This window comes from Gnatocerus cornutus, unplaced genomic scaffold, assembly GCF_029298725.1.
Source record: "Gnatocerus cornutus isolate USDA-ARS CGAHR unplaced genomic scaffold, icGnaCorn1.1 ctg00000037.1, whole genome shotgun sequence".
NCBI lineage: Eukaryota > Metazoa > Arthropoda > Insecta > Coleoptera > Tenebrionidae > Gnatocerus > Gnatocerus cornutus.
The window spans coordinates 663,653-690,142 of record NW_028275386.1 but is presented as its reverse complement, the minus strand read 5'-3'; the positions used below and the strand labels follow the sequence as shown (position 1 = coordinate 690,142).

The window sequence follows — 26,490 nt, the reverse complement described above, 5'->3', positions numbered from 1 at the left end:
CTAATCATGCGCTTATTATCCCGACTGTCTTAATTAACAGTAAGACTGATGATGCGCTTATTATCCCGACTGTCTTAATTAACAAATAAACAGATCATGCGCTAATATCCCGACTGTCTTAGTTAACAAATAGGCGGATCATGCGCTTAATATCCCAACTGCCTTAATTAACAAATAGACAGATCATGCACTTATTATCCCGACTGTCTTAATTAAGAAATAGACGAACTAAGCGACATTAAAAAAAAGAAAAAAAAAAAAAAAGATAAGTATACTTAAAAAACAAGCGAGTGCCATTAATCAAGACGGGCTATTAATACTTACTAAAACGTGTACTCGCCCTCTCACTTGGATAGTTGAGAGTTCCGAGTTTTTGTTGGGGGATCCTACTTCTTGAAAGGTGTGAGTTTGAGGTGGTTGGAATGTGTTTTTGCGGATAGAGGATATCGTTTTACAGCGCGTAGGATTTTTTTCGTATTTTTACCTGTCTTTGGGGCTGCGTTATTAATTTTTTTCCGATCCGACTTTACGTCGACCCCGTCGATTTTATTAACGTGAAGCAAAATCATGAAATCATGAAATGTCACTGAAATTTTTAAATGACACGTGTAAATATTTTTCCATTTTTCTCAAACGTTAAAGCTTTTCCACTACTGCAAGTGTTGACCGGACATTCTCTGAAGAGTTTAGAATGTGTTTTTGTACCAACATCTGGGTTTAAAATTCGTTAAATGGGTAGAATCTGCACTTTTCCATCATCATGTCGAAGTTTTGACGTCGCATGTAATTATTCAAACTGCGCTCGGACTTTTTGCACATCATTGGTTTTGAGACTATTAAAGCTTTTCGAGGTACAAAAGTGGTATTGGTGGATAGAGAAAAAAATTACAAATCGATCGATACCCATCAATCTGGGACAAGACCCAGAATTTTGGTAAAAATTGTAAAAGAGTTTTTTTGATTTTTGGTTAAATCAAGGAGGTTCTAAATTTGACAGTTCTCATCGACGCGAGAGTAAAGTTTGTTCGAGAAAATTGCCTTTTATTTGAAGAAAATGGGGCTTTGGGGCCCCACCATCGCTGTTTAACTTGACGCCAGAAAGCCCCCCATCAATTGTGAGTGTTTGATTCATCGAAATCATCGAGACAAGTGAATTTTGAGCGAATGACGATTCTACCGTGCTCGAGCGAAAAATGCATTCAAATCTATGGATTAAAGGTAAATTAGAGTTATTTCTAATGGAAAACATCATCAAGGCCCCTTTTTAGATGGTTTAGAGCAGATCCAGTGCGTGAAAAATAAATAATTTTTTTCATGGTCATGATGAAGCGAGACGTCGGCTTTGAATTAATTCAATCTGCGCTCGGACTTTTGTGCATTATTTGTTTTGGGACTTCTGGAGCTTTTCGAAGTACACAAGTGGTATTGGTGGAAAGAGAAAAAAATTACAAAACGATCGATACCCATCAATCAGGTACGAGACCCAGCATTTTGGTAAAAAATGCGAAAATGTTTTGAGAAATTTCATCAAAATCAAGGAGGTTCTAAATTTGACAGTTCTCATCATCGACGCGAGAGTGACGTTTCTTCCAGAAAATTGGATTTATTTCCAAGAAAATGGGGTTTTGGAGAAGCTACAATTGCTGCTTGCGGCTACGAGAGAAAGCCTCCATCGACTGGGAGTGTTTGATTTATCGAGACAAGTGAATTTTGAGACAACGATGATCCTACCGTGGTCGAGCGAAAAATGCGTTCAAATCTATGGATTAAAGGTAAATTCGAGTTATTTCTAATAGAAAACATCATCAAGGCCCCTTTTTAGATGGTTTAGAGCAGATCCAGTGCGTGAAAAATAAATAATTTTTTTCATGGTCATGATGAAGCGAGACGTCGGCTCTGAATTAATTCAATCTGCGCTCGGACTTTTGTGCAGTATTTGTTTTGGGACTTCTGGAGCTTTTCGAGGTACACAAGTGGTATTGATGGACAAAGGGTAAAATTACGAAACGATCGATACCCATCAATCAGGTACGAGACCCAGGATTTTGGTAAAAAATGCGAAAATGTTTTGAGAAATTTCATCAAAATCAAGGAGGTTCTAAATTTGACAGTTCTCATCGTCGACGCGAGAGTGACGTTTCTTCCAGAAAATTGGATTTATTTCCAAGAAAATGGGGCTTTGGAGAGGCTACTATTGCTGCTTGCGTCTACGAGAGAAAGCCCCCATCGACTAGGAGTGTTTGATTCATCGAGACAAGTGAATTTTGAGACAACGATGATCCTACCGTAATCGAGCAAAAAATGCGTTCAAATCTATGGATAGAGGTAAATTTGAGCTCTTTACAATCAAAAACGTAATCAAGACCCCTTTTTGGATGGTTTGGGGTAGATGCAGCTGCAGAAAAATTGTTTTCTTTCGTCATGTTGCGCGGAATTAATTCAATATGCGCTCGGACTTTTGTGCATTATTTGTTTTGGGACTTCTGGAGTTTTTCGAAATACAAGAATGGTATAGGAGGATGCAGAGAAAAATTACAAAACCATCGATGCCCGTCAATGTGGTGCGAGACCCAGCATTTCGGTAAAAAATGAGAAAATATTTTGAAAAATTTCATCAACATCAAGGAGGTTCTAAATTTGACAGTTCCCATCGTCGACGCGCCAGTGACGTGTGCTCGAGAAAATTGGATTTATTTGGAGGAAAATGGGGCTTTGGAAGACCACCATCGTTGTTTACGCCGACGGCAGAAAGCCCTCCTTCAATTGTGAATGTTTGATTCATGGAGAAAGATTATTAAAAACTACAAAATCCCCTCTGAAGTTAGCCTGAGTAAGTTGGTAACTCTGTTAAATAAATCGATATCGATCGAAGTTTCGTTGGATTTGTGCGCCGACTGCTTTTCAAGCATTTCAAGAAGACAACCGATGAGTTCCCCATTAAATTCTTTCACTGGCAGTCATGGAGAGCCAACAAAAAGTGAGGTTATGTCATGATAACTACAAGAATGCAGAAACAAGACTCTGCAGAGTAAACAAGGGGGCCCTTTTGCATGAGACTGTCTTATATCCAAGGTATTGATTATCACTCAAGTTCCATGCAAATAGTAACGATGCCATTTTGTAGAAAATTGAAAGAACAACACGAGCTTCTATAAAGAAATCAACATTGGAGGGGCAACCATCGGGCAGTTTCTTAGAGGAGCGTCAAGGACTTTCTTATGCAGTGCAAGAAAATTAAGGCCAAGGGTCCAATTGAGGAGCCCCAATAAAAACTGGAATGACAAAACGAGGAACTGAAGCTATGGAAGTAGCAGGTTTTTAAGTTCTTCAATGTTTCAAGGTACTATTCAAATTGTTTCATTATTGGAAAGATGGGGGTTGCCTTACAAACTTACTTTTTTGTTTAATAATGACTTGAGACAGCCCCCATCTCTGCCTACTGGGATTAAATATATTAGAAAATAGGAAAACCGTTTCTTTTTAATTCGAATTTCCCCACCTCCCCATGTCAACTTTCAACTGTCATCATTTCGTCGGTAGACGAGAGTAGGTAAACTCAAATATAGGGGAAGGTAGGACAAAGTGGATTTACAGATAAATGACATCGGTTGGACCTTCTTTTTTTCTTTTTTTCTTTACATTATTGTTATGTATTGGTTAATTCACAGTTAAAGTCCAATTTGAATTTTGCTAGGGGAGGACTGCATTCTCCAAAATATAAAAAACGGTACGAATTAACACTTTTTCTTTTTTAAATTATAAATTAAGAAAAATTGAACATGAGACCAATTTAATAAATAGCAGGGGAAAGTAAGACATTTACGATGAATTAAAAAAATAGGTATGGAAAGGTGGGTAAATAAAAATAGAAAATTTCAAATTAAAGACGTGGAAACAAAAATTCGATTTTTTTTTATTTTATTTCAAAGCAAATAGTAGGAAAAAGTAGGGCAATTTCGGTAAATTGAAAAATTAGGTATGGAAAGGTGGATAAAAGTGTAAACTCTAAAATTAAAGACATGCAGGAATATAATTTAAACGCGTTTTTCCTTTTATTTTAAAACAATAATAGGGGAAAGTAGAGCATTTTTGGTATATAAAACAATTAGGTATGGGAAGGTGGACAAAAAGGAAAACTCCAAAATTAAAGACATGTAGGAATAAAAATTCAAAACTTTTTTCTTTGCCTTTGAAACAATTGTCAGGGAAAGTCGGACATTTTTGGCAAATTTAAATGTTAGGTATGAAAAGGTGGGTAAAAATTTAAACTCCAAAAGACATGTGGGAATAAACAATCAAAATTTTCTTTGACTTTAAAACAGTTGCAAAGGAGGGTTGATCATTTTCCACAAATTGAAAAATTTGGTATGGGAGAGTGGGTAAAATTGGAAAATCCAAAATTAAAGACGTGTTGGAATAAAAATTTTGAATCTTAGTTTCTTTAAAATAAAAACTTACAAACAAGCAAAAGTAAGTAATCTTTGAGCGATATAGGGAAAGGTAGGTCCTAATGGATTTTGAACAAATAAATAATAAACTAAATATTAATTGGTAATTTTTACTACGACAACAGGCAAATAAGGAGTAAATAATCAATTTTAGAATATGTAGGGGAAGGTGGAGAAAAATGTCTTTCAATAAGTTACAAAGCTGAGACTTTAATTTTTTAATTTTATAACTCCATACCATGCAAATAAAAACGAAATAAAAATTTAATTTGAATTTTAATAGGGGAAGGTGGGGCAGGTTGAATTCTAAAGAAAACAATAAGAATTACAATTTTTTTTTCATTTTTAAATTAAACCACGTGAAAATAAAATTTCTACATCTCTATTCCCCCGACTGTCTTAATTAACAAATGGACTGATCATGCGCTTATTACCCCGACTGTTTTTTTTATTTTCAAATCGACAAATTATGCACAAAAAAATAAAGGAAATAAAAAAACAAAAATATAAATTAAACATATAATTAAATAGATGCATCATGCGCTTATTATCCCGACTGTCTTAATTAACAATAAGACTGATCATACACTTATTATCCCGACTGTCTTAATAAACAGTAAGACTGATCATGCGCTTATTATCACGACTGTCTTAATTAACAGTAAGACTGATCATGCGCTTATTATCCCGACTGTCTTAATTAACAAATGGATGAATCATGTTTTCCCCCCGACTGTCTTAATTCACAAATAGACAAATCATGCGCTTATTCCCCCGACTGTCTTAATTAAGAAATAGACGAACCAAGCGATATTAAAAAAAAAAAAAAAAAAATAAGTATACTTAAAAAACAAGCGAGTGCTATTAATCAAGACGGGCTATTAATACTTACTAAAACGTGCTGGGTGACTCTCACTTAGATACTTGAGAGTTCCGAGTTTTCGATGGGAAAAGCTTCTCCTCGAAAGGTGTAAGGTTGAGGTGGTTGGAGTGTGTTTTTTTGGATAGAGGATATCGTTTTACATCACATAGGATATTTTTCGTATTTTTACCTGTCTTTGGGGCTGCATTATTAATTTTTTTCCGATCCGACTTTACGTCGACCCCGTCGATTTTTAACGTGAAGCAAAATCATGAAATGTCACTGAAATTTTCAAATGACAGGTGTAAATATTTTTCCATTTTTCTCAAACGTTAAAGCTTTTCCACTATTGCAAGTGTTGACCGAACATTCTCTGAAGAGTTTAGAATGTATTTTTGTACCAACATCTGGGTTTAAAATTCGTTAAATGGGTAGATTCTTCACTTTTCCATCATCATGTCGAAGCTTTGACGTCGCATGTAATTATTCAAACTGCGCTCGGACTTTTTGCACATCATTGCTTTTGGGGTTTCTGAACATTTTTGAGGTACAAAAGTGGTATTGATGGATAGAGAAAAAAAATTACAAAACGATCGATACCCATCAATCTGGGACAAGACCCAGAATATTGGTAAAAATTGCGAAAGAGTTTTTTTGATTTTTGGTAAAATCAAGGAGGTTCTAAATTTGACAGTTCTCATCGAGAACTCACGCGAGTTCTCACGCGAGAGTAAAGTTTGTTCGAGAAAATTGCCTTTTATTTGAAAAAATTGGGGCTCTGGGGGCCCACTATCGCTGTCTACGTTGACGCCAGAAAGCCCCTCATCAGTTGTGAGTGTTTGATTCATCGAAATCATCGAGACAAGTGAATTTTGAGCGAATGACGATCCTACCGTGCTCGAGCGAAAAATGCGTTCAAATCTATGGATTAAAGGTAAATTCGAGTTATTTCTAATCAAAAACATCATCAAGGCCCCTTTTTAGATGGTTTAGAACAGATGCAGTGCGTGAAAAATAAATAATTTTTTTCATGGTCATGATGAAGCGAGACGTCGGCTCTGAATTAATTCAATCTGTGTTCGGACTTTTGTGCATTATTTGTTTTGGGACTTCTGGAGCTTTTCAAAGTACACAAGTGGTATTGGTGGAAAGAGGAAAAAATTACAAAACGATCGATACCCATCAATCAGGTACGAGACCCAGCATTTTGGTAAAAAATGCGAAAATGTTTTGAGAAATTTCATCAAAATCAAGGAGGTCCTAAATTTGACAGTTCTCATCGTCGACGCGAGAGTGACGTTTCTTCCAGAAAATTGGATTTATTTCCAAGAAAATGTGGCTCTGAGGGCTCACTGTTGCTGCGTGCGTCTACGAGAGAAAGCCCCCTTCGTCTGGGAGTGTTTGATTCATCGAGACAAGTGAATTTTGAGACAACGATGATCGTACCGTTATTGAGCAAAAAATGCATTCAAGTCTATGGATTAGAGGTAAATTTGAGCTCTTTACAATCAAAAACATCATCAAGGCCCCTTTTTAGATGGTTTGGAGCAGATGCAGTGCCTGAAAAAGGAATAATTTTTTTCATGGTCATGATGAAGCGAGAGGTCGCCTTGAATTAATTCAATCTGCGCTCGGACTTTTGTGCATTATTTGTTTTGGGACTTCTGGAGTTTTTCAAGATACAAGAATGGTATAGGAGAATGCAGAGAAAAATTACAAAACCATCGATGCCCGTCAATGTGGTGCGAGACCCAGCATTTCGGTAAAAAATGAGAAAATGTTTTGAAAAATTTCATCAAAATCAAGGAGGTTCTAAATTTGACAGTTCCCATCGTCGACGCGCCAGTGACGTTTGCTCGAGAAAATTGGATTTATTTGGAGGAAAATGGGGCTTTGGAAGACCACCATTGCTGTTTACGCCGACGGCAGAAAGCCCCCCTTCAATTGTGAATGTTTGATTCATCGAGACATTTGAATTTTGACTTTATGACCATTTCACCGTGCTCAAATGTGTCCAAATCTATGAATTAGAGGTAAATTCGAGCTCTTTACAATCAAAAACATCATCAAGTCCCCTTTTTAGATGGTTTGGTTCAGATGCAGATGCATAATGAAGCTGAAAAGTCGCACCCAATTATTTCAAACTGCACTCGGACATTTGCGCATTATTTGTTTTGGGACTTCTGGAAATTGTTTGATGTACACAAGTGATACTGGCGGATGGAGGTTATAAATTTGACGGTTCTCATTGTCGACGCGAGATTGACGTTTGTTCGAGAAAATTGGATTTGTTTGGAAGAAAATGGAGCTCTGGTGGGATCACCATCGCTGCTTACGTCCACAACAGGAAGCCCCCATTCGATTGTGAATGTTGTGATTCATCATGGAGAAAGATTATTAAAAACTACAAAGTCCCGTCTGAAGTTAGCTTGAGCAGGTTAGGAACTCTGTTTATTTATGTCAACCAAAAATCAATATCGATCGAACTTTCGTTGAATTTGTGGCCCGACTGCTTTTATTCATTTCAGGAAGTCATGAAAAGTCAAGAAAGAATGAGGTAATGTCATGATAGCTACAAGAATGTAGGAACCAGACTCTGCAGAGTAAACAAGAGGACGACCCTCTTGCATGAGAATATCTTTTATTCAAGGTATTTATTAGCACTTGAATTCCATGCAACCAATAATGCCGCCATTTTGTAGGAAATTGAAAGAACTACATGAGCTTTTATAAAGAACATTTTGGAGGTGATTGAAGTTGTATGGTGCAACCATCGGGCAAATTCTATGAGGAGCGTAAAGGACTCTCTTTAAGCAGGAAAAGAAATTTACAGCCCAGGGCCCCATTGAGAAACCCCACCCAAAATTGGAGTTTTAAAACGAGGAAAGGAGGAAGCCCCCCGTCGATTGTGGGTAAACGCAATCTCTTTACACCTTACAACATTCTCAAGACCTCTTTTTAGATTGTTTATGCCGATGCAAAATGTCGATCGATTATCGAATTTGCGTTGTTCAATCAATTAATAACGTCGGTACGAGGTTTGTTGGAGAAAATTGGATTTATTTGAAGAAAATGAGACCATACAATTAGCTGTGATAATAATGAGACGATGATGATGGTGATAATGAACAACATTAGAGTCATACTCAGAGATTAAACGAGATCTACAAGTGAAGGAATTGACTACAAATTGTCATGAGGTGATTTCACAATTTTTTTTATAGTTGAAATTATTAACAAGTGTAATTTTTAGATTCGTTTTCTTTTCGCGGTCGTCGCCATCAACATCAACTAGAATAACTTTGATGATTGTCCACATTGCGCTATAATGTTTCAACGAGACCACATTGGAAGAGGAAAAACTAACATTTCATATCTTCGTTAACATATAATATTCGCGTTTAAACTTGAAATCTGTACACAATGAATATTTTTATTTTGTCAAAAGTTTATTATTATTTACTGTAATTTAAAATGTGTTTGCGCTAATATTCCTGTAATGTTTTTCTTTGTTTAATAATGACGCGATGGCTGTATAAGATACAAATTTCAATTTCAAATAATATACATTTTGTATTTAATAAAAAATTAAAAAGTGACATTGTTTTTTTATTGTTGTACATATATGTATGTTCATATTAAACTGAAATTTTCGAACTTATTATTAATAGTTTAAGGACGCTCTATGCTTCTCTATCAACATAATGTAATGAAAATTTTCCCGATTTACACAGTCGCACTTTTTACTGCTGACAAAAAATGCAAAATTTAAAAAATGTACATGAAAAGGAAAAAAAAAAAAAATTTTAAAAATTTTTTGTTTATTAAAAATTAAATGTAAGATTCGTTGCGTTGTTAATTATTATAACATCTTTTTTTTTGTCTTGGTGCAGGAGGAAGAGGAAGCACCGGGGGAACTGCTGCTGTTGCAGCGGCTTCGATAGCGGCTTTTGCGGCGCGCTTTTTTAATTTGGCAATTTGTTTTCTGTAAACGTAAATGTTTAATTTTTAAATTACCGAAATACTCTATAAATGAAAAACACACTTTTTTTTCTTTTCTTCTTTTGTTAGGGCTCGCCACCACGAGCCCTTTCCGCCACTTTTGTTTTTTTTATGGCCACCAACGCTGCCGCCGCCACTACCGCTGCTGCCGCCACCGCCGCTGCTGCCGCCACCGCCGCTGCTGCCGCCACCGCCGCTGCCTCCCCCACCGTCATTGTATCCTGTTCTTAATATATATATATATATATATATATAAATAATGATATCTTTCCGTTAATGAATTTTTCTTAGCAAAATAATACTTACGATTGTTCATTACTTTCATTTCAGGAAAAAAATGTATTTGTAAAGTAATTTGAAATTATAATTACAAGTAAACTTACTTATTCTTCGTTTCGGATGGGTTTTCCTGCAAAATAAATTTTAGTATTTATAAAAATTGTTAAATTAAAAGTAAAAACAACTTACTTCGGCCATGTTTTATTTTGGAAAGAAAGACGCATTATTTTTTTCATCCAAAGCCACCTTCGTTAACAAATGAAAATCACTATCTACAATGTAAATTTAATTATTGAAAAAAAAAATTACATTCAAACATACTTTCATTTATTCGTTAGTTTTTCGATCAATTTGAATGGTGCAGCATTTTTTGAATTATATTTTTGATTTATAAATTTTTCAAATGCGAAATTTTTAAAAGCCGCTATTACAGTTTCCTACTTTTTATATTTTACAATTTTCTACTTTTGACATTTCGATCGATATTTTTCATCGATCGCTTAATTAACCAATTATTATGATAGAAGCTGAGAATAATAAATGCCATCTTTTAAATAACTACGGGCAAGTCTATCGCGACAGGTAATCAACTATTTTCATTTAAGCATTCATCTCTAATCTTTTTAATTTGAGGTTAACCTTTCAACATTTTTTTTCTCATCAAAGATCGCGCGACCCATCAATAATTGAAAGAAATTGATAAACGGAAGAAGATCATGAAGACTTTATTATTACTACCGTCATCATCAGTTTCTAACTGGTAGCAAAGTTTACGCATACAAATCGTCGATAATAAAATAGTTCAGCTACGTGTAAAACAACAAAGTTGAAGACAGACAGGCTGACGAGATGGCTGATACAAGAAACAAACATAAATTTCTTTTTTAAGGTTCTTTTTGAATGAAGAAAATGGCGCGCAATACTGTAGATTTTCTTATTTATATTTAGAGAGTGAATAACGCTATCCCAAAATTGTTGCATTGGACAAAATGAAGTTGAAACGAACGTGAAATGTCACATGTCACAATTTACTACTCTGTGAGAGTCATCATTGTGAGGTAACTCCTCATCACGTTTTCAATTTTAATGACTTTAAATTTTTTTTCAGATTTTTAATCGTCATTATCATCATCAAGAAAATAAGACTCTAAGAGTCCAATAACGCTGCTTGCGTCCAGAGCTGGTAGCCACCCTTCGATTCTAAATGTTTGATTCATCGAGACAAGTAAATTTTGAAAGTCTGGACAAATTCACAGTGCTCCAACGAATAATAATGCGTTCAAATCAATGGAGTCGAGGTAAAATCGAATATTTTACAATTAAAAACATCATCAAGATCTCTTTTTAGATGGCTAGAAAAATTTGGAAAATTTTCGAAACAATTTTCAGATGAGGAGCCCTCTTTTGACAACTTGAAATGGACCGCAGAAACACAAACAATTATGACAATTGACAACTTTCATTATTATGAATGTGCGCTGTCGAAAATATGAATGGCGGTCACACAAAATATCAATGTTATTTCTAAGGTGAGATCAACAAATGTATTTAATTAAAATTTACGTTATTCTTTCATCGCTTTGTTCAGAGGCAGTTTGAAGAACCCCAAATGAAGTTGATGTCTTTTTGGTTGTCTCATCAAGATAATTAATGGTATGCTGCTGCCTTCGTCGAACGACATTATCGATCGATTATCGAATTTGCGTTGTTCAACGAGTTGACGTCGGTAAGAGATTTGTTGGAGAAAATTGGATTTATTTGAAGAAACCATACAATAATTGCGAAAGTTATGGAAGATGATGGTGATAATAGACAACATTAGAGTCATACTCAGAGATTGAACGAGATGTATGTACAAGTGAAGGAATTGACTACAAATTGTCATGAGGTGATTTCACAATTTTTTTTTATAGTTGAAATTATTAACAAGTGTAATTTTTAGATTCGTTTTCTTTTCGCGGTCGTCGCCATCAACATCAACTAGAATAACTTTGATGATCGTCCACATTGCGCGATAATGTTTCAACGAGACCACATTGGAAGAGGAAAAATTAACATTTCATATCTTCGTTAACATATAATATTCGCGTTTAAACTTCAAATTTGTACACAATGAATATTTTTATTTTGTCAAAAGTTTATTATTATTTACTGTAATTTAAAATGTGTTTGCGCTAATATTCCTGTAATGTTTTTCTTTGTTTAATAATGACGCGATGGCTGTATAAGATTCAAATTTCAATTTCAAATAATATACATTTTGTATTTAATAAAAAATTAAAAAGTGACATTGTTTTTTTATTGTTGTACATATATGTATGTTCATATTAAACTGAAATTTTCGAATTTATTATTAATAGTTTAAGGACGCTCTATGCTTCTCTATCAACATAATGTAATGAAAATTTTCCCGATTTACACAGTCGCACTTTTTACTGCTGACAAAAAATGCAAAATTTAAAAAATGTACATGAAAAGGAAAAAAAAAAGATATTTTTAAAAAAAAATTTATTTATTAAAAATTAAATGTAGGATTGGTGGCGTGGTGTATAATTATAACGTCTTTTTTCTGCTTTGGTGCAGGAGGAGGAGGAACCACAGGAACCACCGGAGAAACTGGTGCTGTCGCAGCGGCTTCGATGGCGGCTTTTTTTGCAATTTCTTTTCTGTAAACGTAAATGTTTAATTTTTAAATTACCGAAAAAGAAAAACATACTTTTTTTTTCGAAGGCGTGGTGGGAGAGCTCTCTTTCTTTTGCCTCTCCCACCGCCGCTGCCGCCTCTCCCGCCGCCGCGGCCACCGCCTCTGCCGCCGCGGCCACCGCCGCTGCCGCCACCGTCGTCACCGCCACCGCCGCCACCACCGCTGCTGCCGCTGCCGCCACCGCCGCTGCTGCCGCCACCGCCGCTGCCTCCCCCAACGTCATTGTCTCCTGTTCTTAATATATATATATATAAATATTGATATCTTTCCGTTAATGAATTTTTCTTAGCAAAATAATACTTACGATTGTTCATTACTTTCATTTCAGGAAAAAAATGTATTTGTAAAGTAATTTGAAATTATAATTACAAGTAAACTTACTTATTCTTCGTTTCGGATGGGTTTTCCTGCAAAATAAATTTTAGTATTTATAAAAATTGTTAAATTAAAAGTAAAAACAACTTACTTCGGCCATGTTTTATTTTGGAAAGAAAGACGCATTATTTTTTTCATCCAAAGCCACCTTCGTTAACAAATGAAAATCACTATCTACGATGTAAATTTAATTATTGAAAAAAAATATTACATTCAAACATACTTTCATTTATTCGTTAGTTTTTCGATCAATTTGAATGGTGCAGCATTTTTTGAATTATATTTTTGATTTATAAATTTTTCAAATGCGAAATTTTTAAAAGCCGCTATTACAGTTTTCTACTTTTTATATTTTACAATTTTCTACTTTTGACATTTCGATCGATATTTTTCATCGATCGCTTAATTAACCAATTATTATGATAGAAGCTGAGAATAATAAATGCCATCGTTTAAATAACTACGGGCAAGTCTATCGCGACAGGTAATCAACTATTTTCATTTAAGCATTCATCTCTAATCTTTTTAATTTGAGGTTAACCTTTCAACATTTTTTTTTCTCATCAAAGATCGCGCAACCCACCAATAATTGAAAGAAATTGATAAACGGAAGAAGATCATGAAGACTTTATTATTACTACCGTCATCATCAGTTTCTAACTGGTAGCAAAGTTTACGCATAAAAATCATCGCATCAACAGCAGTCGATAATGAAATAATCTGGCTGCATGTGAAACATCCAAGTTGAGTTCAGACAGACTGACGAGATGGTTCATACAAAAGACAAACATAACCTTCATTGCTGGACATTGTTGCAGTAGACCTAAAATGAACGTGAAATGTCACGGTTTACTGTTAAAACCACCATTGAGGAGGGGTGACTTTTTACTTTTTCCAATTTTCAACTCTACATTTTAGAGAAAATTCAACTTTCGATTGGAAAAGCCGTTAACAACGAGATGACAAAAACATCGCAATTAGCTCAGTACATTTTGAAGGCACACCTTTAAATATTTCAGAAACGTCCAAGTTTGTCACCAAAAATGCCATCGAGAACTTTCATTAGATCATAACAACAAAGAAATGTGATAGCTCTAAGAAGGTGAAAACTTTAAAAAATCACTTTTATGTTATGAAAAAAATCAATGATCTTTTAATTTTTTCAGATTTCGTCGTGTTGTACAGTTAGTTTGAAGACGTCTTGAGTCAACCATCCTCGACGAGCGATAGTTACAAAAATAAGAAATAAGAAAAGCAATTTCAAGCACGCATTTTTTATATACGATTGTTGTAACCATGTAAAAGCAACAAACAATGTTCATTGGCAACTTTTACAATAAAAAAAAAACCTTTCTATTGGTGTCGTTTTTAACAATTCTTATAAGTGTCCGTTCAATTTATGGAATTGGCTGCTGGTATCGTAAACACCGTAATTGAAACTTTTTATCCTGAACATGGTCTAAAAGGTTTAACGTCATTAACTTTGTTGTAATATCCCATTTTATAATATAATCCAAATCAGCTACCAAGACTGTAATAATATAATAGCATCAAATCATCAACTTTATAAATTATAAATAAATTAGACATTTCAAACATTTAAATTTCCCGCCTTCGCATACGTCAATTACTACCCCTCTAAAGAAGTAATGAAAAAAAAATTTCTACAGTTGGCTTTGCGAAAAAGTTATAATAAATCGCAAAACCACACCCAACTATTTTTGTGCTTAAAGTGTTTTGTGTGTTCAAAATGTAAGTTAAAACATTCAAATTGATTTCGTAATTCTATAAATTAGCTCTGATTCACGCATTTAGTTCATTTCGAACCGAAATTGCTCAAATTTATAGTTGAGATAAAATTCAGGTGTTTTCATGCTCTGATTACAATTTGTACGTTCTTTACGGTCTCATAATGAAATGAACACTATCAATCATTCCATTTCGGTTTGATATGAGTATCGATAAATCGTTTTCTCATTTATTGCCGATTTTTTGCCCACTAGGGTGTTTCAATATGTAAGGTTGGTAATTGCAAAAATTTAAATTTACCGCTTTTGCATACGTCAATCACTACTCTTCTAAAGTTGGCTATGCAAAAAAATTGTAAAATAACAGATTCAACGTTTGTTGTGCGTTGTGTGTTTCCAAACTGTTTCGAGTGTTTAAATTGTAAGTTGAAATGTTCATATTTATTTGGTGATTATAGAAATTATTGATTCACGCATTTTTTGCTCTTTAGTTGTTAACATGGCAAGTTACATTTTTATTTATGCTTCAAGTTTTAAACATTTTTTTTCTACTCGAATTTTACAACTACAGAATTTTTTGACCACTTTAAATTAAATTTAAATTTTTAGAAAAAAAACTAATAATGCCCAGGAAGGGAAGATCCCGATTGTCGAGACAAAAAGGTGCCCGGTATAATAAAAAAGCTGCCATTCCGGAACCCCACTCAGAGGTTTCTTCGGTCGCAGACAGCGACTCTGAGGAGGAAGTTGTCGAGATCGGGACAACGACGACAAGGTCTAAGAGGCAGCACCCGTCTGATCAACAAGAGTCACCCTGTCCATCACCAATCAAGTTGCCGAGACATCTGAGCGAAACGTTACCAGAGGCAGCAGTAGCGACCACCAGCTCAACGTGTCAGACCGACCTGGGGACCATTAATAACAACCGGTCGAGCAAAGGTACTTACTTATAAATACGGAGATTGAAAACAAAATTTTCTATACGATTATTAATACCTTCTTTACAGATTGGTCGGACGACGGTGACGAAGACGGTTTAATGCCTCCTCCGCCTCCAAGGAAACCCGAGATAGTCTCAGATGAGCAGCAACAAGCGGTACCTGATGATGTCGGAGAAAAGCAACAAGGCGCCGCTGTTGCAAAAAATTCCAAGAAGGAATCGCTTGAAAAACCGTCAACTTCGCGAGGAGTGTCGAGAAGCGGTCCACCGTTAGTTAGATACGTGGACCCTAACGGTAAGTAAATTATGATTGTGATGATCTTTTGAGACATTTCAAACATTTGTAATGTATCAAAGCAAAGTTCACAAATTATACTAGACTCAAAAACAACAAATTAATTTTTGGATTATTCTTTTTCAGAAAACACCGACACCAGCGATGACGATGAGAACCAAGTCATGGTCGAGGTACCATCACCATCACCACCACCTTCTTCTCATTTTCAAGTGACTCCAAACGACCCGGATCCATTCGATTTGATCGACATTCAAAATGCCATTGAGGCGTTTGTTCAAGATCTCGAAGAGAATTCCGATGCTGGTTTTAATGATGAGTTCGACGATGTCATCGTCGACATTGTGCGCCCAAATCTTCCACCGGCAGCACGTGTCGACATCATTAATGACAACGAACAAGAACGCATACTACAAAACATCGACCAGCAACAACGTGACAATTTTCCGGGTCAAAGGGCGACGTATCTACAAGCAACAGAAAGACATGTAGAAAACGTCAGTTACATTGGGGAAATGAACCAGACATGTGAACATTGCAACGCGAGGTTTTTTGAGAAAGAAAGACCTTGGCGTGGAACTTACACAAGATGCTGTTCCAATGGCAAAGTTCAACTGCCTCCGTTGGACCGCTTTCCCCAAGAGTTGCATCGACTTTTCACCGAGAACGACGCAACAAGTAGAGAGTTTCGCAGAAATATCAACGTGTACAACAACGCGTTTCAATTCGCCTCGATCCAATCGAACTTGCGCCAGTTACGAGGGAACGGGCCATACGTATACGCAATCCAGGGACAGATTTACCATCATTACTCCGACATCAACGTCAACCGAGATAATGCGTTATGTGGCCCTCTGTACTTCTTGGATCCCGAACAGGCAACCAATCGACGCGTCGAAAACGCTGCCCATTACCAGGTCAACGCGGAAACGATGAGATTGATTGGTCAAGTGATGAACGAGGTGAATCCTTTTGCGAGACAATACAGACATCTCCGCGAAGTTTACGACGAACAACGCAGAGAGAATCCAAACGCAGTTCCACGAGTCTACGTAGAATTTCAGCCGAGAGGAAACAATCCACGAGAGTTTGATGACGTTCAAGCAAGGGAGGTGTGCGCCATCTATCGTTACAACGGGAATGAAATGCCCGCTCCGACGATGCGGGTGTTTCTTCGAAACGAGGACGGCCGCTAGCGAACTATCGACCTCGAGAGCGAGTTTTGCGATCCACTCGCTTTTCCTCACCTTTTCCCACATGGTGAACTCGGCTGGCATCGAAACATTCCCTTGAACGGCGGGAACAGACGCCAGCGAGTCACGTTGAAACAATTCTACAGTCATCGACTTGCGATTCGTGGAAACGACAACGAGATCGACGGTGGGTTCGACGCTTTGAGATGTTCCGGCAAACTGGGACAGAAACACATCGTCTCGGCGTACCTAAAAGTAGAGAAAAACCGAATGAACTACTTTTTGACCCATCAAGATCAACTTCGAGCAGAAGAGTATCAAGGCCTGGCGGACTATGTGAGACGAAGGGGCGAAATCGAAGATCTACCCATCGGGCGGATGGTCATTTTGCCGTCGACATTCAACAATGGTCCGCGAAGTCAGATGCAACGTTATCAAGATGCGATGGCCATCGTCGCCAAACTAGGCTTTCCATCACTTTTCATTACGATGACGTGCAATCCACAATGGCCAGAAATCATGGAAAATCTGCCTCCACACGATCGTGATCCTTCGAATCATCCAATGCTCATTTGCAGAGTTTTCGAGGAAAAGGTCAAGGAGCTGATTCGGGATTTGAAAGACAACCAAATCATGGGAGTGGTCGTCGCGTATCTCTACGTCATTGAGTTCCAGAAAAGAGGGCTGCCACACGCTCATATTCTCATCACTCTGAGGAACGAGGACAAACCACTAGACGCCGCCAGAATTGATCAGTTGGTTTCTGCCGAAATCCCAGATCCGGACGAAGAACCAGAGCTGTATCAGTTGGTTGGCAAACACATGATTCATGGACCATGCGGCCCAATGTATCCCAATTCGGTCTGCATGGATAACGGAAGGTGCTCGAAAAAGTTCCCCATGTATCCAGCGAACGAAACGTCCATCATCAACGGTGTCGTACGTTTGCGGAGGCGAAATCAAGGGCGAACGATTCAAGTTACCAGAAACAACCAGGTGTTTCAGGTGAGCAACCAATTCGTAGTACCTTATAATCCATATTTATTGTTGAAATACCAAACGCACATAAATGTGTTGATTGTAACGGGACAAGGCACAATCAAATATTTGTACAAGTACTTTTTCAAAGGCTACGACCAAGCTGTTTTACGCGTTGTTGAACGTCCGGAACAACAGCAGCAACAGGTCGATGCCCAGATGCGAATCGAGTACAATGAAATTACATCTTTTTTGAGTGGCCGATACATGACTCCCTGCGAAAGCGCTTGGCATTTGTTGGGCTTCCCGCTTCACGAGAACAGCCATCATGTCGAGCGGCTACCGGTGCATTTGCCAAACAGGCAAAATGTCATCTTCGTGGAGGGTCATGAACAAGACGCCGTCGAGAATAATAACGTTCGAACGAGCAAGCTATTGCAATGGCTTGAAACGAACCGAGTCGATCCGACCGGGAGACATCTTTTGTATCCCGAATTTCCTGAATTTTTCACGTGGAATCCGACTCTAAAACGATGGCAGAGACGACAACGCACTACGAAACCGATCGTATCCAGAATGTTTAACGTTAGTTTGCGAGCAGGAGAGCTTTACTATCTACGTTTACTACTCTTGCACGTGCGCGGTGCGACGACGTTTGAAGAAATTCGAACAGTCGAAGGTCATTTGTGCGTAACATTTGAAGAAGCGTGTCGCGAGCGTAATCTACTCGCCGAGGACCAAGAATGGAGGCGAAGCCTTGCCGAAGCTCGCGAACGAGACATGCCCTTTCAAATGAGGGACATGTTCGCGTACATTCTGGTCTTTGGTCAAGTGATCAACGCTATCGGGTTGTGGAACGAATTTCGTGTTCACATCTTTGAAGATTACACGCGTCGCGGAATCAATGACGAGAGAGCGCAGAACGCGGCGCTCAGACGAATCCGTTTCATTTTGGGCATCAACGGTCGTCGTCTCGCGGATTTCGGCTTGCCGGAACCGACCGACGAACACGACAATCAAGACGATCACGATGATGATGACAACAATGAACCAGCGGAAGAGATCAATCCACGTGAGATGGTCGCCCAGTTAAATGCCGATCAAAGGCGCGCTTTTGACGTCGTGATGGCCGCCATCGACGACGACACCGACCAGCAACGATACTTTTTCGTTTGCGGTCGAGCCGGCACGGGCAAGACTTTCTTTTACAACACGGTGATCGCACATTTGAACGGCAGAAATCAACAAGTGATAGCGATCGCTTGGACCGGTCTCGCAGCTTCCCTCTTGAAAGATGGCAAAACGGTGCACAGCACTTTCCGTTTGCCCCTCGGTCTCGCTGAGAATTCGACGTCTTTCCTCAAACAAAATTCACCGGAAGCCGAAGCAATTCGTCGTTCCAAACTAATCATTTGGGACGAGGTCAGCATGTCAACCAATTTGGCTTTTGTCATTGTGGAAAGAACGTTGCGTTTCATTTGTCACAATGACAGGCCATTCGGCGGCAAATGCGTCATCATCGGGGGCGATTTCAAACAAAGCTTGCCGATCGTCATCGGCGGCAATCGAGGATCCGTGATTAACGCCTGCGTCAAAAGCGGACAGCTTTTCGGCATGTTTCGCAAATTGACGCTGCGAATCAACATGCGCGTTCTGGCCCCCGAAGTCGAATTTGCCGATTGGTTGGACAGGCTGGGAAAAGGTACGTTGACGATCGACCGAGATGATATGGTACCGATGGCCGCTCGACTTGGCATCGTTCCGATCATTCAACGTTGCGTCGTCAACAACTTGAATGAATTGATTGCGAGAGTTTTCGGAGATTTGAGAGCCGGCGATGTTCCCAACAAGGCCATCTTGACTCCGCTAAACGACACCTGCCACGCAATCAATCAGTCAATCATGGACACAATCGCCGATCACGAACAACGCGTGTATCTCAGTGCTGATTCTATCCAAGACGACGATCAAGCCGACGAAATTGCCGTCGAAATTCTCAATTCGATGACGCCGTCCGGATTCGCTCAGCACCGACTTGCACTCAAACAGGGCGTTGTCGTGATGCTGTTGAAAAATCTAAATTTACGTAGAAATTTGTGCAACGGCACGCGATTGTTGGTTCGAACACTGGGCGAGCACATGATCGAATGCGAACGGATCGATTCGCGCGGCAGACTCACCGGAAATGCGGTCTTCGTTCCGCGAGTGGACTTTGTGTCCGAGAACGATCCAACATTGCCCTTCGTCATGAGAAGGCGACAATTTCCTCTGAGACTCGCCTATGCGATCACGATCAACAAGTCACAAGGACAGACTTTCGACGCGGTCGGAATTCATTTGCCTCAACCGGTGTTTGAACACGGGCAGTTGTAGTTCGCCTTTTCGAGGGCACGTTCAGCTGACAGTGTACATGTTTGCGTTTTGCCCACTGGCTGCCAGGGGAAACTCAGTGCGGTTAGGCAGAATGCGACGTACACAAAAAACATTGTCTACCACGAAGTCGTCGATCAAGACGAGTGATGAGTGGTGGTTGATGTGTGTGATCTTACATTGCTAGCGATCCGAGCATCGAGTACAACAGATAGCTGAGAACGCTTAAAGCGACCGTAAGAGTTTGTTACAAGTCCCGAGTATAAAGTGAGAGAATTGCTTACGTTATAGAACCTTTCGGCTTTGTTTGAAGTATCAGTTGCTACGTTATAGAACCTGGGGGGCACCCCTGTGTTTGAAGTAACAATTGTACGTTATAGAACAAGTCGTCTGAGTTTGAAGTAAGAATTCTAATAAATTCCTTACGTTATAGAACCTTTCGGTTTAGTTTGAAGTATCAGTTGCTACGTTATAGAACCGGGGGGGCACCCCTGTGTTTGAAGTAACAATTGTACGTTATAGAACAAGCCGTCTGCGTTTGAAGTAAGAATTTATACCACTTTTTTTTATATTTCATTTAACCTTTTTTTTTTTTTCATTTAACCTTTACAAGCACAATAAATCAGTTTCAATTTGACATCAACAAACATTTATCAATTGACATCAACAAACATTTATCATAGAGTTATTTATTTTTTTAATATATTTTTTTTTTTGGAAATCCTTCAATGGTACCACTCCGTCTAAAACTAAAATAAGCTTTGTCTTTTTCTTCGCTAAAAAATAAAAACCTGATTACCGTGCTTAAAATAAATGGTGCATTTTTCGGACCATGACTAAGACATTTTTTTATTTTAATTCTTTAAACTTGAAATAACAACACGACTTAGTTTGAAGTATCAGTTGCTACGTTATAGAACCGGGGGGGCACCCCTGTGTTTGAAGTAACAATTGTACGTTATACAACAAGTCGTCTGCATTTAAAGTAACAATTTATACCACTTTGTTTTATATTTTATTTAACCTTTATTACAAGCACAAGAAATGAGTTTCAATTTGACATCAACACACATATGTCAACGAGTTAATAATTTTTTTACAAATATTTTTCTCTGGAAATCCTTTAGCACATGGTAGTAGATTTTCTGTGCCACTTTGTCTAAAAGTCTAAAATAAGCTTTGTCTTTTTTCTAACAAAAAAAAAAACACTGATAAATGGTACATTTTTCATCATTTATTAAAACAGTTTACTCTCTGCAAAACCTTTTATTATAATATTTTAATTAATCGTACTACAATTTTTTATTTTAATTCTTTAATTGTGTCACAACTTTTGATGATTAATCGGGACACTTGGTGGAATTCACTTACATTGCTGGCGACCCGCAAGCTTCGCATACCAAACCACATCACTGTATTTGGGGTGCATGTTCAATTTATTTGTTGTTCATACATAATGAATGTTTGCTGGATGCCCACATAGCGATTGTAAGAAAATACATGACTCGAGCTTGAAGTGACAATTGTGACGGTATAGAGCCGAATGTCGATGTATTTTATTTCACTTTGTTTTAATCTTAAATAGTGTGACATTTGATAATCTTTGTTCTCATGGTCTGAAAACTTACTTAAAACAAATTTTATTCAATTTAGTATTAGTTTCATTTTTATTAATTTACCACAAAAGCTCAACATTTTCGATTGCTTCGCAACGCTGGTATGTATTAAGGAAAAGTTGGGAATTTTTTTATTTTTAACTTATATTTTGCAGTTGAACGAAAGATTTTATCGAGCACGCGTCACGAAATCATGCTGCAGTATCATTTCGAATTTTAGAAAAAAAAAGAAAAACATTTTATGGTGAACGATAATTATGCAGAAAGAAATACTTTTACGACTGTGACACTTGAACAAAGGCGCAAATCGTATTTGTTTTTATTTTATTTTTTCATATTATGGTAATTAATATCATTTTTTACAGAAAAATTGATTCAATGTTGATTTGACAACTTTTGGAAATTGTGTGGACAAGAAGCAATTATTTATTTTGAAGTAACTGTGTTTTAATTTTTTTTTTTTTTACAGTAATTTTTTCAATTTTTAGTAAAACCACCACGACCACACACAAGAGTATATTGAAGATTCCCAACGATCTATTCAAATTGTAAAAACCGCAATGATTGCTACCGTGTTGTCTCTACTATCAAAAAAAGGTAAAAACGTTTATTATATGTTAAAATATATGGTAATTTTTTTCACATTGGATATTACAGTTGCCACGTAGAAAAGGATCTTCGTTCCGACCAGTTCAGACTATCTACGCTCTTCCAATTCATGACTACAAGTTTTGACCGAAACATGCGATGTCAACGCTTATTTCCAAGCTGACATCAGGAAAATTTCCCGGTCATCTTTGCAAATTGGAAAAACCACAATCATTGTCGTGTTTCTCTACTATCAAAAAAAAAGGTAAAATCGTTAATTATTATTTATTAAAAGACATGTTATTTTTTTTAATTTGACATTACAGTTGTCATGATCTTCGTTTCGACCACGCCGCTCTACCCCTACCCCAATTCATCAGTACAAGTTTGCACCGAAAAACTGCGACCTCAACCTTCAACACATGAATCTACTCTGACTGTGAAAAACAATGAACAACTGTCGTACTTTCTGCAAATCGATGCTTCTCCAAAACTTTACAGCTGAACCGCGTCTATTAAAGGTAATTTCAATTTTTTTATTTACTTTTTTCCATCTTTTAACCTGTCAATTTTCAGTTGCGTAATCTTTCGTTCAAATTATTATTCTGCTATTGAGCAATCGAATAAGAAAATGAGTTTAATTAACATTTTTATAATTAGTTAGCAAACAACTGTTTATGTTTTAAGATTATCGCTTTTGTGACAGAGTTTAATTTTACTTATAAAACATTTAAATCATCTTTAAAAATTCAATTGTTGTAACATTAAACTCTGCAATACTTTTCCATTATTTTCATTTTCTCATTTATGTTTTGTTAGAATTCAAATTCATCTTTGGATTTTTTTCTCTTGAAACCCTTTTCTTTTATATAACAATATTTTCTCGCATTGAACTTATCAAGTATTCGTTCGCTAATGCATAATATGTGTAATCATGTAAATTCAGTAAATGATTTTAATTTATTTTTTGCTTTCCAGTCTGAGCAATAAGCTAGCATCGCATACACTTTTTGCGTTGTCACAAAGTTGGAATAGCAATTTCTCAAATTTCCCACAATTTTCTTTTCGGAAATAAATTCTATTTTTGATCATTTTTGTCAACACCAAGATTTGATCCAATAACTTTCTTTCATTTTTTCAACTACATTTTTTTCTTTCATAATATTGCATGTTTCAGTTGAACTATTGATCAAGTGTTAAATATTATATAAATACAACTAACCATCAAATTTAGTTTTTTGAACGAATTAGCCAAGGAGGCAATTTTGGGTTTTGATTGCCTTGAGCAATTAAATACTGTCCTAAATATTTCATAAATATGACTAACAAAGTTTAATTTGTTGTTTTCAACCACACTTTTTTCTTTCATATAACGATATTGCGTATGTTTCAATTGAGCTTCTTCTCGCATTGAACTTCTAAAGTATTGGTCAATTCATAATATCTTTTGCAAAGTCCATTTCGAATTTTTTTGACGAAAATTAATAAATCTCAATTTTTTCACATATTTGCCGTCCAATTATAACACAAAAGAATCGAACGCTACATTTTTTGGCTTTTGTTTTTACAAAATCGAAAACGCATTTATTCCAAAAATGGACTTGGCAACTTCACATGTAATTATGTAAATTCGGTAAACCATAAATTTAATTTTTTAATTATCAAAAACACAATTTATTTCCAAACATCAAATTTATTTAGTCAAAAAATGCTGACCCGCTACCATCATTAGAGCAATAATTGAACATCAGCATTTTTTGACGAAATTTGGTGTTTGGGATTAAATTGTATTTTTGATAATTTTTGCCAACACCAAGATTTGATCCAATAAATTTCTTTAATTTTTTCAACTACATTTTTTTCTTTCATAATATTGCATATTTTAATTTTGAACAATTGATTGATCAAGTCCTAATTATTATATAAATACAACTAACCATCAAATTATAAATATCAAGTATAAAAATGTTGTAAGTTAATACTTTAACAAATCAAAAAAATATTAATAGATCCTGTCATTTTTTTATAAATACTTAATAAATTAAAGAGATATCACTGATCGTTAGAACCTTATAGCTGTCAGGTCGCGATATAACGATATTACATTTCTATTTGTAATAGGCAATTGAAAAAGTTCCAACTATTAAAATGTTTAATTTTTAAGAAGATTTTATCACTTTTGTGACCGAGTTTAATTTTATAATCTTCATAAATAAAAATTTTAAGTCATCTTTAAAAATTTGATTGTAACATTAAACTCTGAAATATTTTTCCATTGTTTGTTCTCATTCATGTTTTGCTGTAATAGAATTCGAATTCATCATTGGAATTTCCTTTTTTAAAAACAGTCACTTGAAAATTTCTTTGATGAAATTAAATTCTATTTCTCTTTTAGTATTAAATATTGTTACTAATAAATATAACCTATTTCATAATCTGACTAATTCTTTTCTATATAAAAATTATTATTTTCAAAATAAAAAAAACAAACAGCAATAGGTCTTTCATTTTTTATTAAAAATCGAAAAAAATAGAAAAAAAACAACCAAAAAAAAAACAAAAGAAAAGTTATAAAAAAAACAACAAAAAATTAAAAAGAAGAAAAAACAAAAAAAAAACAAAGAAACAACTACCTATTAAAAAAATATCTACCTACTCTATTTTTTACAAGGCTATTTTTCCGACTGTCTTATTTATTTACAACTAAACAAATCATGTACTTATTATCCCGACTGTCTTAATAAACAAATAGACAGATCATGCGCTTATTATCCCGACTGTCTTAATTAACAGTAAGACTGATCAAGCGCTTATTATCCCGACTGTCTTAATTAACAAATAGACAAATCATGCGCTTATTATCCCGACTGTCTTAATTAACAGTAAGACTGATCAAGCGCTTATTATCCCGACTGTCTTAATTAACAGTAAGACTGATCATGCGCTTATTATCCCGACTGTCTTAATTAACAGTAAGACTAATCATGCGCTTATTATCCCGACTGTCTTAATTAACAGTAAGACTGATGATGCACTTATTATCCCGACTGTCTTAATTAACAGTAAGACTGATCATGGGCTTATTATCCCGACTGTCTTAATTAACAGTAAAACTAATCATGCACTTATTATCCCGACTGTCTTAATTAACAAATAGACAAATCATGCGCTTATTATCCCGACTGTCTTAATTAACAGTAAAACTAATCATGCACTTATTGTCCCGACTGTCTTAATTAACAGTAAGACTAATCATGCGCTTATTATCTCGACTGTCTTAATTAACAAATAGACGGATCATGCGCTTATTATCCCGACTGTCTTAATTAACAATAAGACTGATCATACACTTATTATCCCGACTGTCTTAATTAACAGTAAGACTGATCATGCGCTTATTATCCCGACTGTCTTAATTAACAGTAAGACTGATCATGCGCTTATTATCCCGACTGTCTTAATTAACAGTAAGACTGATCATGCGCTTATTACCCCGACTGTCTTAATTAACAAATAGACAGATCATGCACTTATTATCCCGACTGTCTTAATTAACAGTAAGACTGATCATGCGCTTATTATCCCGACTGTCTTAAGTAACAAATAGACGGATTATGCGCTTATTATCCCGACTGTCTTAATTAACAAATGGATGAATCATGTTTTCCCCCCGACTGTCTTAATTCACAAATAGACAAATCATGCGCTTATTCTTCCGACTGTCTTAATTAAGAAATAGACGAACCAAGCGATATTAAAAAAAAAAAAAAGAAAAAAAGATAAGTATACTTAAAAAACAAGCGAGTGCTATTAATCAAGACGGGCTAGTTAATACTTACTAAAACGTGTAGGGTAACCCTCACTTTAACACTTGAGAGTTCCGACTTTTCGATGGGAAATGCTTCTTCTCGAAAGGTGTAAGGTTGAGGTGGTTGGAGTGTGTTTTTGCGGATAGAGGATATCGTTTTACAGCGCATAGGATTTTTTACCTATTTTTACATGTCTTTGGGGCTGCATTATTAATTTTTTTCCGATCCGACTTTACGTCGACCCCGTCGATTTTTAACGTGAAGCAAAATCATGAAATGTCAC

At 36.3% G+C, this 26,490-nt stretch overlaps 2 protein-coding genes and 3 long non-coding RNA genes across 5 annotated transcripts in view; all 5 read left to right on the top strand.

Annotated features, from left to right (window-relative positions):
• LOC148165998 (uncharacterized) overlaps positions 1–6,322 on the top strand; it is a 30,179-nt gene extending 23,857 nt beyond the window's left edge. Inside the window, exon 2 of the long non-coding RNA XR_015771073.1 lies at positions 6,295–6,322. This is a non-coding gene — a long non-coding RNA (uncharacterized LOC148165998). The remainder of the gene's footprint in view (positions 1–6,294) is intronic.
• Positions 6,323–10,565: 4,243 nt separating this feature from the next.
• Positions 10,566–11,114, top strand: LOC148165997 (uncharacterized). The gene is made up of 3 exons (XR_015771074.1): positions 10,566–10,649; positions 10,700–10,889; positions 10,940–11,114. It is a non-coding gene; the product is annotated as an uncharacterized LOC148165997 (long non-coding RNA).
• Positions 11,115–15,041: 3,927 nt separating this feature from the next.
• Positions 15,042–18,900, top strand: LOC148165996 (uncharacterized). Its single transcript, XM_088049522.1, has 6 exons — positions 15,042–15,357; positions 15,426–15,653; positions 15,687–15,719; positions 15,780–16,819; positions 16,850–18,813; positions 18,879–18,900. Exons 1-6 carry the CDS (start codon positions 15,042–15,044, stop codon positions 18,898–18,900), a joined length of 3,603 nt encoding a protein of 1,200 aa, XP_087905648.1.
• LOC148165995 (ATP-dependent DNA helicase PIF1-like) lies at positions 18,892–20,274 on the top strand. The gene has a single exon (XM_088049520.1). The coding sequence runs from the start codon at positions 18,902–18,904 to the stop codon at positions 20,195–20,197; it is 1,296 nt and encodes a 431-aa protein (XP_087905646.1). The 5' UTR covers positions 18,892–18,901; the 3' UTR covers positions 20,198–20,274.
• A 2,009-nt stretch (positions 20,275–22,283) lies between these two features.
• LOC148165994 (uncharacterized) lies at positions 22,284–23,390 on the top strand. The gene is made up of 2 exons (XR_015771069.1): positions 22,284–22,407; positions 22,468–23,390. It is a non-coding gene; the product is annotated as an uncharacterized LOC148165994 (long non-coding RNA).
• Positions 23,391–26,490: the final 3,100 nt, after the last annotated feature.